The sequence below is a fragment of the Electrophorus electricus genome, chromosome 7 (genome assembly GCF_013358815.1).
Source record: "Electrophorus electricus isolate fEleEle1 chromosome 7, fEleEle1.pri, whole genome shotgun sequence".
Taxonomy (NCBI): Eukaryota; Metazoa; Chordata; class Actinopteri; order Gymnotiformes; family Gymnotidae; genus Electrophorus; species Electrophorus electricus.
Genome location: NC_049541.1, coordinates 11,859,665 through 11,873,097, shown reverse-complemented (window position 1 = coordinate 11,873,097; position 13,433 = coordinate 11,859,665). Strand labels below are relative to the sequence as shown.

General features: G+C 37.5%; 1 protein-coding gene and 1 long non-coding RNA gene across 4 annotated transcripts; both read right to left on the bottom strand.

The window, feature by feature from the left end:
* Positions 1–353: 353 nt before the first annotated feature.
* LOC113569155 lies at positions 354–1,953 on the bottom strand. 2 transcript variants are annotated; one of them, XR_003409706.2, is made up of 4 exons: positions 1,848–1,953; positions 1,458–1,735; positions 721–837; positions 354–599 (listed from the first exon to the last, which is right to left on the bottom strand). It is a non-coding gene; the product is annotated as an uncharacterized LOC113569155 (long non-coding RNA). The 2 variants fall into 2 exon arrangements; XR_004776337.1 differs by having other exon boundaries at positions 354–837.
* Positions 1,954–2,833: 880 nt separating this feature from the next.
* Positions 2,834–13,258, bottom strand: il15ra (interleukin 15 receptor subunit alpha). Of its 2 annotated transcripts, XM_035528740.1 has the most exons (7): positions 13,039–13,258; positions 7,285–7,482; positions 5,441–5,470; positions 4,705–4,827; positions 4,379–4,585; positions 3,204–3,294; positions 2,834–3,110 (listed from the first exon to the last, which is right to left on the bottom strand). In XM_035528740.1, exons 1-7 carry the CDS (start codon positions 13,106–13,108, stop codon positions 2,960–2,962), a joined length of 870 nt encoding a protein of 289 aa, XP_035384633.1. In that variant the 5' UTR covers positions 13,109–13,258; the 3' UTR covers positions 2,834–2,959. The 2 variants fall into 2 exon arrangements, with proteins under 2 accessions (XP_035384633.1, XP_026876495.2); XM_027020694.2 differs by lacking the exon at positions 5,441–5,470.
* Positions 13,259–13,433: the final 175 nt, after the last annotated feature.

Sequence of the window (13,433 nt, the reverse complement as noted above, 5' to 3'; positions counted from 1 at the left end):
TTGACACAGATGCTTCTGTAGACTTCACATCTATTCCTGCTGCTGCTGTTAAAGGTTATCAGTAAAGAGATACATCATATGTACACATTAGTAACAGTAGACATACGCTACTTTTCTGTCTTTGTTAATTATCTCTTTCCATTACCCTGGTACTAGTTGATCTCCTTTCATCTTTCCACAATACATTTTCATATCAGGCCTTTCTTGCTCTTAATGTTTAATTTCAAACCCAATGAAAATCAGATTCATTTGAGAAATGTATTTGATGTTCAGTAAGACATTTACATGAAGACAAGATAAATGTACATTTATTCCAAACATTGTGATTTTATCTCAACATTTTTAATGTTGTACTCAAATGACAAAATAAACAAATAAAAAAACAATACACATGCATGCAGGACAGATGAGTGAGTTTGTATTCTGGGCAGTTTTCCTTTGTTGCTTATGTACACATGGCATGGTCTGAATGGATAGACTTTTCTTGGCTTGAATCTGGAGTGCAGCTGTTGTTTACTACTGGGTGGGACTAACAGTGGGTAACCTGACTCAGGGCTCTGGGGTGTCATCTCTACTGTTTGACTGGAGCCACTTGTCACCTTTCAGTGAGAGAGAAAAATTAAAGATGAATGATTGCCTGGACTTTGAGATTGTTAATGCAGATCAAAGCCAGCTATTGTCAGGTTTCACATGTGAGTGCCTTAGACAGATAAACTTTACCATTCCTGCTGAACTTCATAAGGTTGATATTGCAAAACCTGGGTGCCTGACAGAGCAGCAGCTCAATTCCATCTGTGCAACATGTACCACAGAACATCCCAATAACCTTGAAGATTGCTGTTAAGGATCATTTGACAGACATGAACGAGATGTCACAGAGCCTATAGACTGGATTATCCACATGGTAATATTTAAAAGACTGTTGAATATTGAAAAGAATATTGGATATTGAAAATAATCTAAGACTGTGGCTGCAGTGACTGAGATAAAGCAACAGATTTCAGCTGCTACTCTCCTCTGCTACTATGTTGCATGCCAAACTAGTCAAGCTCTAGGCAAGCAGGCATTGGGTACATGCTGGATACACTCCAGAGCTACAGGCTGAACATGCTGTACAAGCCATGATCAGACATGTATCTCAGTTACTTAACAGGGCTCCCCCAAGAGTCTAAGATGCATCCTATTCACAAGACCCTGTGCTTGCAACAGGAGAGGTGGGACTTTGACCACGTCTTTCAGTCAGACTACCGAATGTCACAAATGTACCCACACAGATGTCTTTATAGTCTGTTTGTTAGAGGAACCAGGGTTCACAGTATCTACATTGCAAAGATTTACCACTTTGTTTGTTATCCAAAATACCAGTGGTCTAAAAATTGGGTAAAATGTTTGATATTATTTTCAATATTATTTAATAATTATTACATTATTTTTGTGCAAATGTTAAGCATACATACCTTTGTAAGAAAGGACTTTGGGGAAGGACATTGGAGAAAGGTTTGTATGTAGGGCCAAGTTGTAACAGCCCGAGTGGCACTGGGCAAGGAGCAAAATGTATAGACTCCCTCGATGGAGACAAACATTTATTAATATACGTTACAGACACTGGCACTCAGTAATGTGCAACACAAACTGTGTATGGAAAATTTTGACCACTTTGGCTTTCTATACTTCCAAGGGGCACGGCTCCCGACATGTCCATCACCAGGACAGCGAAACCCAGGCTGCCGTGCACCTACACACATGACATAACGTGACAAAGCCAGGTGCCCACCCAACACAAGGTGGGCTAGGAGCTGCCAACAAGAGAGGTCTCTCAGTTCATGTTCATGTCCGTGTTCACCTACCTGGTTTTCTGTGGTTGCCGATATGTTAGGCCTTTGTTTGTGTATAATAAATGTCTGTCTTGTCTGTCAAGAGAGCCTGTGAGTCCTACTCCTCGCTCTGCGGCACTCGGGCCGTTACACAAGTCCAGTTAAAAGGTCAGATAGCAGAGCTGAGAAGTGGCTAGGATTCCTTGTAAGCACATCTTGTATTACAAAATGAAATGGAGCTGAAGCTATATACAAGCTTGAGCATATCGTTAAATCAGAGTTTCAGGTAAAACCGTCAGCCCAAATGTAAAGGGTTGTCTCTGGACTCCAACAATCACACTTTTGACATTGCACACAAACATACATTGCACCAATACAAATATCCCCATACCCACATTTACACTATTTTTCATGTGGAGGGGTAAAATGTAGGTGATGTTAATATTAGTTCCAAAGAAGTACAGACTGCTTGTCACCAAGCCATAGTCATTTCATATCTGGGTGGCCCATGCTTTGAGCTCAAAGAGATGAATCTACTCAAAGCCCTAGGGCTGGTTATTTCCCATAATGCATAGCCAGGCTGGTAATGCTGACATTTCAGTTCCTGCATGGGAATTTTTGTCTTCAGCATCACTATCAGCTTTTTAGTTACTGAAATACATGCTCAGTGAGCTTGGAACTTAGTTGTGGACTTGGGCCAGTGAAGAGAATTTCACTATTGGCCATGAAAACTGACACTCTTGCTTCAGCAATATGCTCCTGTCCTGCCAAAGTTGAAGCACTCTTGACACAGACGCTTCTGTAGACTTCACATCTCTTCCTGCTGCTGCTGTTAAAGGTTATCAGTAAAGAGATACATCATGAGCTACTTCTTTTTGTTTGTTAATTTCCTTTCATCTTTCCACATATCATTTACAGGCTTTTTTAAAGACTTGCTCTTAATATTTTATGAGTCCAATGAAACTCGGATTCGTGTCAGAAATGTATTTGATGTCAAGTAAAACATTACATGAAGGCAATACAGTTGTACATTTATTGTTGTACTCAAATATCAAAACAAGCATACAATCAATACATAATGTAAAGGCACTATGCATGCTTGACAGGCGAGTGAGTTTATATTCTGGGCAGTTTTCCTTTGATGCTTATGTACACATGGTGTCTGAGCAGGCAGGCTTTTCTTGGCTTGAATCTAGAAGGCACCTGTTGGTACCACTGGGTGGGACTAACAGTGAGTAACCTGACTCAAGGCTCTGGGGTGTCATCTCTATTTGTTGAGTGGAAGCCCTTTGTCGCCTTTACATGAGAGAAACAGAGAGAAGAATTACTTAAGTAACATTAGCAACACATCTCATATTTTTCACATTGCATATGAGTTCAAATGCTTACCCTCGGCACCAAAGAAGAAGCATGACTGTTGCTGCTAAGCCAGCGATAAGGACTAAGACTAGCCCTGCAGCAATTCCACTTGTGCCTAAATCTTAATGAATGAGATACATAAGTAAGCTGTTAGACAGAAATAGAGAGAGAAAGAGACTGAGCATGAAACAGAAACCAAAATATGAGCATATGGTAGGATTAGATGTCATAAGAGGAGCATGCACTATAACTGCATACAAGAAGTCTGTATTGCGAGATGCAATCTCACCATTTCCTTAGAGAGAGAGAGAGACTGAGGAAGAGAAACTGACATTAAGCCACATGTGAGTGTGTAACTGACAGTGAAAGTGACAGATTTATTTGTAACATGTAACAGTAAAGTATTGGTGTGTTGGTCAGTTTAATTTTGTGCAATACAGTGCATCCAGAACTCACATAAATACATTACTGCAAATACCTGAAAGCAAATTTATCGATACAGGGATATTCAATCCAGCGCAGAGAATGGTTAATGGATCAATTAACAGCTGGCAGTTCTTCCATTTTAAATGGCTGAATCTGAAGTACCATAGTTTAACGTTAACATGTGAACAGAACCCAGAACGAGACAAGGGCTAGGATATTCGAGTAACTAAACACAAACAGCGAGAAGAACTAAACACACACAAGCACACAGGATAAGCAAGCTATGACAGACAAGGAAACATGGAGGCTAAGATAACAAGAGTACAGAGTACAGTACTTTGTACAGAGTACAAAGAAACATGACCATGAGAACCATACACAACCATCAAACACATTCAATGAACAGCAAAAAATGTTTAAAAATTAAAAAAATTTGTTTTATTTTTTTTTTAAAAAGGACCAAGACAGGGTTTAAATGCATGAACTAAACAAGGGACAGGTGTTGAAAATCAAACGAGGGTCGGAGAAAACAAAACTATGGAACGGAACTAGAAAACACAAGACAGGGAAAACATGGAACATGGAAGCTGGGAGGGACTGATCATAACAACACCCACATTTCTTATGATAGTAAAAATAATAAGTTGAGGTGAATTTTCTGCAGGTCTCATTGATTGGTGGATTGGTTTAGTTTAAAATGAATAAAGAGATATGTCATTATTAGTTTTCATATAGGTAGTTCAGGCAGAATGTCAGAAGGACAGAAGGGCTTGTTTCACCTGCTGTGGTGGAACTGATGTGCTTGTGCTTGGACTCAGAGGACTCTGTGGTCAGGTATTTCCTGCCAGTCAAGGTACTGGATGATGAAAGTACAGTCCAATTGGCTGTGGTCATAGTCTCCTCCTTCTCAGCTATGGTCCTCACAGTGGAGTAAAGGGGGGTCCCTGTTGCTGTGGCAACTGTATGTGTTGTAAAGCCAATTTGCCCTGTCATAGGTTGAAAGGAGTGTGTCACACAGGCAACGTCACCGCTGGCCCAACTGAGATACACATACAACACAAAGCGTGCATGTACACACCCAAATAGGTTATTAAGTAATCTGTACCAGATGTCATTGAAGTGCTCTTTCTGGTTCTTGTTTCCGTGGCCATGTGAAACATCTTCACTCTTGGTGTGGACGAGGAAGCAGTGAGAGGTGGGGCAGATGTGTGGGGTGGTGTGTGTGTAACTGTAAAGTAATATTTAACATTTTGTATTTAACATTTTGTATCTTATTCTCAAGCATATTTTTGAAGCAATGGTCCATGTTCACCAAGACGATGTTCCAGACCAGTCTGTAGTTCTCCAGTTCTTTCGATCCCTTTGACTACTTTCTTGTTCATTTTTTCCTGCTCTAAGTAGAGGGTAGGCTATATTCTGTATATTATTAGTCATGACACTGTTTGCAAATCTCCTGCCAGTATCAAATTCATTTCTGATTTTGATTCTACATGTCCTTGTTACATGTGACAAACATCAAAGCCTACAAAATGAACATATCACTACTGTAAGAAGAAACAGGTAGCCTATAGGCACAGGGAGAGTGAGAGAGAGAGAGAGAGAGAGAGAGAGAGAGAGAGAGAGAGAGAGAGAGAGAGAGAGAGACTATCCTGTAGAAGGACAAGTGGAAGTACAGATTTCTCTTCTAAGGGGCACCATAGTTTCCAGACAAATGCATATATCCAAAGACGAAGGGGATTAGACAGTTTACAGGCTTAAAGGAAGAGCATACTTGTCTGTGGGTCTGAAATATATGTGCACACTCCTTAAGATAAAAAGAACTAGATTTGTAAAATGCTTACCTGTGAATTCTTCTCGCTTTGTTGGATGAGCTGCAAGGTTTATATAAGTAAGCATGAACACCATACTGAATGGCAAAGAGACATAACAGAAGGGAAAGATAGGCTGTGTTTAACTTTATTTATGGCTGGCAATGATGGATGAGCTGCAAGACGTATTAAACTAGTATAACCACAAGACTGGCAGCTGTAAGAAACAACACAATTGATCCAGCCTATCTAGCTGGTCCCCGGAGGGATCAGGCGTTGCAAACGCAGCACGCTTATTTTGATCCCATTTCTTAAACATGCTGAAAAAGTGGCATTTACCAGGATGGGGTCAAACGTTAGCTGGTTAAATTCATCACTGTGTAATTTTTAAGATCAATGCCAGTGAAATGTACCATAACGAGGTAATAGCTGACGTATAAAAAGTTCTTTGAGGTATCCGTTTATACAGAATTAATGGACTTGGTGGAAGAATTCCGCTCCTCCACCACATCCTGGAGTTCTTTTCTGCTTTCTCTTCCATTACATTTTTCCACTCCATTCCTACTGTGTCAGCTAACAAGTTATGTGTTGATTGTAAAGCATCCTCGGTTTCTAAGAAAGGCACTATATAAGCAACTTCATTCATTCATTCAATAGCTATGGTCTAGACTTTTGAGGGAATTTATAGGCTTTAGTATGAATTATCATTTTATGCTTATATCCCATGCTTATATCCCATTTTATGCTTATATCCCATTTTATATCCCATTTTATGTCTTATATCCCATCATGGCCGCACGAACGATATTTTCATATTTTCAGAAAAGTGAAAACAAGCCTCACATGGTGGATTAAAGTTACAATAAATTCTTAAATTTGAACTAATTCTATACTATATTAAAGTGCACTAGGGTACAGCAAATTAGTTACATTTGTTTTAGCCATTTCAGATAAAACAACCTTCAGCAATAAGCAGGCCAGTACTTCCACAAGTGTTGACATGCATGTTCTTTTGTATATGTATATATGTTCTTAATTATTTAGTCACGCGTGAGATTTCTAAACTCCTTCCTGTTTTTACATTTATTTAAAATTGTTTTTAAATAAATAAATAAATAAAACTCAGCAGTTTAGGAACAATTATGATATTCTAACTGCATAACTACTGCATGTAGGCTGTACAGAAAGCCTCTTGACTGTATATCTAAATTAATGAATGTTCTTAGCGTCACACTTACTGGATAATGTGAAATGAATCAATCATCACCACCTTTTATCAACTTGTGTGGAATGATGCGTGATGGGAGAATTAAATTTGAGTTGCTCAAGAGGACGACCCCTATAATCTTACAGTCGGTAGCTTTAAAGTAAGGTTTTTATACATCATTCATATTGCATATTAAATCACATCAACAAAGGTTTGGGTGTATTGCAGTACTTGCTACTTTAATTAGCCTCATATAAATTGTTGTGGTGCAAAACTAATAAAGGAAATAAAGGAAACGTTGATCACCAAATATGTCTTAGCTGATCAATTACATTTGAAGTGGACATGCCTGTAAACTTCTCTCTTCCTTTTTTTGCTAAACAATGCCTTTAAGACTCTAAATCAAAGAAACTGCATATGTAAGCAAGACTAAAATATGCAAACGAGACAAAAACTATAACAATTTGACTATGTGTATGTGTAAAACAAATGCTGAAAAATAGTCATCTCTTTGATCCATCAGAACCATGTGTTTAGCATTGCTGTGAAAAAAACAAAAAAAAAAAAACAAGGTAATGGACCATGGTAGGAAAGTTCTGGGAAAAAAAAACTGAAAAAATTGAAACATTCCTCACCTAAGCTTATGAAAAATAACTAATGGATAACTTACGTATACACTCTAAAGCTGGATAATTTTTCCACGAACAGTTTTTCGTGTGTTCGTCAGTTGTGCATCTGAAGAGGTTGGATGTCCCAGCCTTCCGGACATAGTCCTTTATACACATCATACGGAATGTGGACTGTAAGGTATAAGAGGAATTGCCTACAGGCTCCGTGTTGGCCACCTGAACTGGAGCGTTGCATGTTTCTGAAAGAAAAGAAGCACAGCACTTCATGCACTAAAATACACAGAGCACACCCACACAGGCAAAATAATAAATACAAATATACAGGACCAGATTAAGCCATTTTGTGGCTATGAAACATCTGGGACACCCTTAAAATTAAGATTATGTATACACAATCTAAAAATAATGTCACCATAATGAATAGGACCGTATGATGAAATAAGCAAGAAAAGTTGCAAAAGTACATCCACGCTAGTTCTGATGTAACAGGAAAACAAATAAACAAAAAGTATAAGCATGCTTTATGAACAGGGACTACAGCTTACCAAACGATTGTCAATAATAACAGTTGATATTGAAATACATGGTTAATTTAGGAGTTTTATATATTATCCCATTAGTTTGGGGTTGTTTCTTTTGCTGCAGGTTTCATTTGTGGGCCACGCTCCTACATTTCCTAGGTGGTCATCATTTAATACATTTTGCTAATAAATCTGATGATATCCTAAAAATAATTTACACCTGCAATGAAAAAATGACTCAAAGGGCCTTTGGGGAGAGACATCTTATTAATAAGAGAAAAGGCACTGCATATAGTTAGTTTTTCTAATAAGGTGTATTAAAGAGCGTAACCAGCAAAACTCGATGCCTGGAAAATTCAACACTTTATTTTTAAACATGCTGGATAAAAATGAAGTTGGTTAATAAAGCTGGATAAAACACTAGTTTGGTTAAAATAAAGTGGAGAATTTTCTAGTCATCATCAAGTGTTGCTGGTTTCACTCTTTTAGCATGAGGGTCAAACACATCAAATTTTATACATAAACTAGCCAAGCAAAGCAATGACATAATGACAATGCAATGACAACTTTCAGCATGACATAAATTCATTAATCATTTCTGGCTTTAACATCTCCAAACAGATTTTACCTGAGTGAACCATGGACACTAACCTGTATATTCATGATCAAAATGTTGAAAGATAAATATTTGTTGATTAAGATAGCTCATAATAGTTAACTTTAGAAGCTGTTTGTCTGCTTTGCTGTGTATTCTTTATTAAAATACAAATAAAGAGAACATTCTCTTTTTGCATAATAAAGCACACTTTTATTAAATGTGTTCAGATTATCAGAAACACAATGCTCCAGTTGTCTGTTTTCAACTCTGTATGGTAACCAACAGAATTAGTCTGTAATCAGCTGCTTACAACATGACTTGAAAAATGTGTTGTGGAATATATTCACTTAGGATTGGGTGCACATATCCCTGCCTATACCTGTAGAACGTTGCTACATGCAGAGTGCAATTTAAAGCCCCAGTTTGTAAGTGTACCAAAAGATAACCCAGAACCAGCAGGAAACATTGACTAGCATACCAAATGGAAAATATTTTACATTTTGTTCATTCTTATTGTCATTCCAAAGTCTTTGTTGCAGTGCTAAAAAGATTAGCAAGACCAATGCAGCCTAAAGGCTGAAACACAAAGCTTCTTTATTGCATTATTACCAAGCTACATTTACTACTCACTTTCTGATATTTAGCCTCAGTGAACCAAATCCAGTAGCACAAAAAGTTACGACAAGGCAAAATCAAATGGTTGAATTTTAATCTTCACAGTGATATTATTTTTACAAATGCAACAGTGCTGTTCTTGTTTATTTCCCCTTTGCTCCATTCATATCTTCAATTTTCTCACTCATTGCCAATGCTAATTAAAAATTACATTAGGAAACTTGCACTTTGCTGCACAAATACACACAGCAACACTTTCACTAGTCTTACTGCTGACATTTATTCTGCTACCTTGCCAAGAAAAGACCAACTGATAAATATTTAAACACTTATCATCTTATTGGATTACTAATTAGTTTTTTCTTCTTTCATGACTGTATTAACCTGATTAAATAACTTAGAAACAATGGTTTCTAGTGCTATTAGAAAAAGCTTTAAGCTATAGAAAAGGGATGGGTCATACTCTATACAAAATAGTTATAAAAATAAATAGAGTTAAATAGAGTTAACTGTGTACCAGAATAAGACAACGTGGCCAAAGTTGTGGGTATGATAGATTTACATGCCAGGATTATGGTGAGTGTGGTTAATAATTACACGTTAAATACACATATCTGCTTAAGGTATCACAGTTATCTATCTTATGGCAAGGCTATAGGAGGGAAATGTTCAGGCAATTGTGAAACCATTTGTGAACACATGTATGTGGCATGTGCTCTGTGCTGGGAATGTGACAAACACTGTGAATGTGAATGAATGATTGAACTGTGAATGAATGTGACAAAACCCCAGAGAAAACAACAGTGAAGCATATTTATAATATATAATATTATAATATACTGTATAATCTACACTTTGCAATTCTGGGGAGAATTTCTCAGGAAGCGCATGCATGAATTAATTATATATTCTGAGCTCTTTTTTGTGGACATAGTTCCAGCAGAGAAATAAGGTATAAAACCGGCACAGGCATATGCAGGCATGGAAGAAATGTTGTTTGCTATTTTCATGACTTAGCAGAGGCACTGTTCCAGTGCAGACTGGTACAGTTACAAACAGGGGATGGGTTAGACGGGTATTGCCACCACAATATTCAGTCAGACTAACCCTTCTCATGCCATTTAAAAGCTAAGCGTAAGCCAGAAAAACAGCACAGTGGCAATTTCATTATGGCACTGAACGTGCAGTAATGGAACCCACCTGAAAAACCCCCCACAAATATAGGATGCTTGACAGGGAAGTACAGTCACCAAGCAAAATTATATGGAACTATTAACAATATATATCAAACTAATAATAATAATCTTTTTTATAAAAAGTATTATTGTTAACAACAATTATTTTAACAATACATCAGTAATTTTGATAGTACATTTCATTACCACTGTATTAGCGTTAAAGTCACCTAACTCTTCTTTCTTTGTTAATCTTGGAGAATCATGACACAGTAGGCCTCATAAAAACCTGCAAATTCAGATTAGCTGCAGCTGCAAAGAGTATCAAGTAAACAGGTTGTTATGTCATCTATAGAAAACACACAGTATATAGATGCTTTTCTATTGAAAACTCATCCTGAACTCAAATATATATCACACCATCTAATAATTTGTGTATGTGTGTGTGGGGGGGGGGGGGTGTACACAAATAGGGATTACAAAGGAAAAAACACAAAACAGCAACCAGGCAAAAGCAACACTCAAATAGACAGAACGGCAAAACAAATGCCTCACAGTATTGAGAGAATGGAGGGGTATAAATGCACAGGAGCAGATGAAAGTAAGTACAATCAGCTAGAGGCAATGACCATAATGGATAGGATAAAAGGTAAAATGGCGAGTAAACCAAGGCGTACAAAATAATCTCACTATCAGAAGACCAATACATAAAGCTTTGTTCACTGAGAGACAGAACAGCAACTTCTGCAGAGATATACAACGTGCTGATTTAAGAGCATGCGACCCCATACAGCAAAACTATGGTCAAAATATGCTTATGTAGCAGTGGTCTCAGAGGACAAACAGCCATCTCTAAACCACTTCCCAGGAAGGTAAACAAAGCAAACACTTGCCTTGTACTGAGACATACATACTTTTCATAGTAGATTTCTGGAAAAGGTCCTATTTACTGAAGAATCCTAGAGTGTGATTTATGTCAGCAACAGAACAGAGACTGATACCATAGTGTATCAAAGCAACAGTGAGGCATGATGGTGGTGATATTAAAATATGGGGGTGTTTTGCCTACTCTGGACTTGGTGTACATGTACAGAAACAATTACATATGGTATCACTCCATTCTTCAGAGGCATGCTATAACCTCTCATTTGGATCTTTGTGGACAAAGATTCATGCTGCATCTTAGCGGGATGATGACTCAAAATGCACCTCTAAGCCTTGCAAAACCTAAGTGAAGACATTTTGTATAAACCCCATTGTGCATTTATGGGGATACCTGAAGACAGGCCTGTGTCCCATAAAAAAAGAGTAAAACAACATCTCAAATGACAGAAAGATCTAAAGAAAGCTATATGGAACATAATTCCATCATATTTTTGATCACAGTTAAGATAGATTTGGCACTAGCAACTTTAGAAACAGTCTAGGAAAACACCAAATTTGAAAAGCAGTACCAGTGTTATGAATTGTTGCAATCATGCTGTATTAATTAGCTAACATTTTCTAGGGAAACTTAAAAAATAAGCCTGTTCATAACACAAACGCTACCCCTACACGATGTAAAGGGCATGAAGGTTGGTTCTGAAGTTTAGTGGTTAGTTCTGATGTTGAAACCTCAAGCTTGGGTAATTTGTCCAGATTTTTTTTCACCATTTCATAAACCACAGGTAAGTGACGTCACCTGGGCTACCTTTGAAAAATCAGGGTCTCTCCCTAACCATGTGACCTAACCACATCCTCACACAATAGCCTAAAGAAAACTGGTAGGCCCATTACCAAACCAGACGGGGAAATCCAAAACTGTTTGGAGTTAATAACTGTGAATTTGTTTCACTAGTTATTACGTATCATTATATGGAAAAGTTTTCTATGGAAACATTATTTTGGTTGGACATACATATCCTTTGGTATTGGCTTCCTAATCTTGCTACTATGCATCAATTTATTCAACACTAAGCTAACACATGGTAGAAATGAAAGTCACATTAGAAATAGACTATAGCCACCCTTATACTGCTGATTTAAGGGGTTCTAAAGGTGTGAAGATATCACAAATGATCTTATCCACCCAATCCCATAATATCAGAGATATCAGCAGAGGTAGTGCTGCGGTGCAAATGAAATGGTGCATCAGAGCCACCTTCTAGCACGTTTGCAGTTAGAACACTTAGCACACATTTTGTTTTGATAGTTTTAAGTGCAACAACAGCCTGAGAAATGTCAGGATTCTACTCAACTTTGCAGATTACTTTCATGAAGCACCCCAAGCTTCACATGCATACCATATAAACCTAAATGTTTGTATACATTGTTTTCATGCTTCCAGTTCATAAGTGTGAAGATGTGCTGGCTTTTGAGACTGATATACATTCAATCACGCTACCTTTGCTGAGTGATTGATCCTGAACCTATGTTGAGTAACTGAAAGTCTAGTAAGTTTGTTATTGCAATGTCTGAGATAGATCTTATATGTGTTTTGCACTTTTAGGCATCAGCAGTGATCCCTGTATAACAGTATTCTAGTGCAATGGTATCTGGAACTCTAACCTAACTACTGTACTAGTTAGGATACAATATATAACTACATGACAGCCCTTTTGTAAGTAAGACAAAGCACTTTCGTAGTATGACTACACCGAAGTTTTTTATGTAAATTATTTTAATTACTTTTGTTAAATCACAAGGTTTCTTTTACAGTTACATTTACATTTACGACATTTGGTAGTCATGCTAATATAATACTATTATCGTATTCTGGTGTATTCGTGACCAAAAACACCTACCAAGGCTAACAAGTCATTAACATTTATTCGTTTCTAAGCATATTTTGGGGCGACGTAGGTTAAAGTACTCATACGAAGAATGTTAAATCGTTTCGAAACTTACCGCATTTCCCTCTTATAATAAGCGAATATTCAGTCGTAATGAAAAATAACGTTAGAATTATTGGACGCATATCCACTGCAACGGAAATGAAGAAAATAGCCCGATTGAGTTTTAGACATATTTTAGGAAATACTCAAAACTGTCATTGATGCTAAATCTGTGACGACGTTCCTTCTACTTAAAAACAGCTTTCACTTTCTATTTCAGACAGAAACATCTGCAGGATCTGAGTTGTAGGGCGTACAATAACGCCTCTACTAGCAGATGGCGCTGTATATTCAGAACGTATTTGTATTTTGTAGACGGCTACTCGTAATGTATGGCATAATACATATAAGGCGCTTTAGTAGGCCTGTTTATGCTGAATTGTTTTTGCGAGGCACTGGTTAGACAGT

Excerpts from the sequence above, each read along its gene's own strand:
- il15ra (XM_035528740.1), bottom strand. The coding sequence starts at position 13,108 with ATGCGTCCAATAATTCTAACGTTATTTTTCATTACGACTGAATATTCG. Across the intron at positions 7,483-13,038 it reads TATTATAAGAGGGAAATGCG|AAACATGCAACGCTCCAGTT; the intron begins GTAAGTTTCGAA and ends CTTTTCTTTCAG. Across the intron at positions 4,586-4,704 it reads GAGCACTTCAATGACATCTG|GGCAAATTGGCTTTACAACA; the intron begins GTACAGATTACT and ends AACCTATGACAG.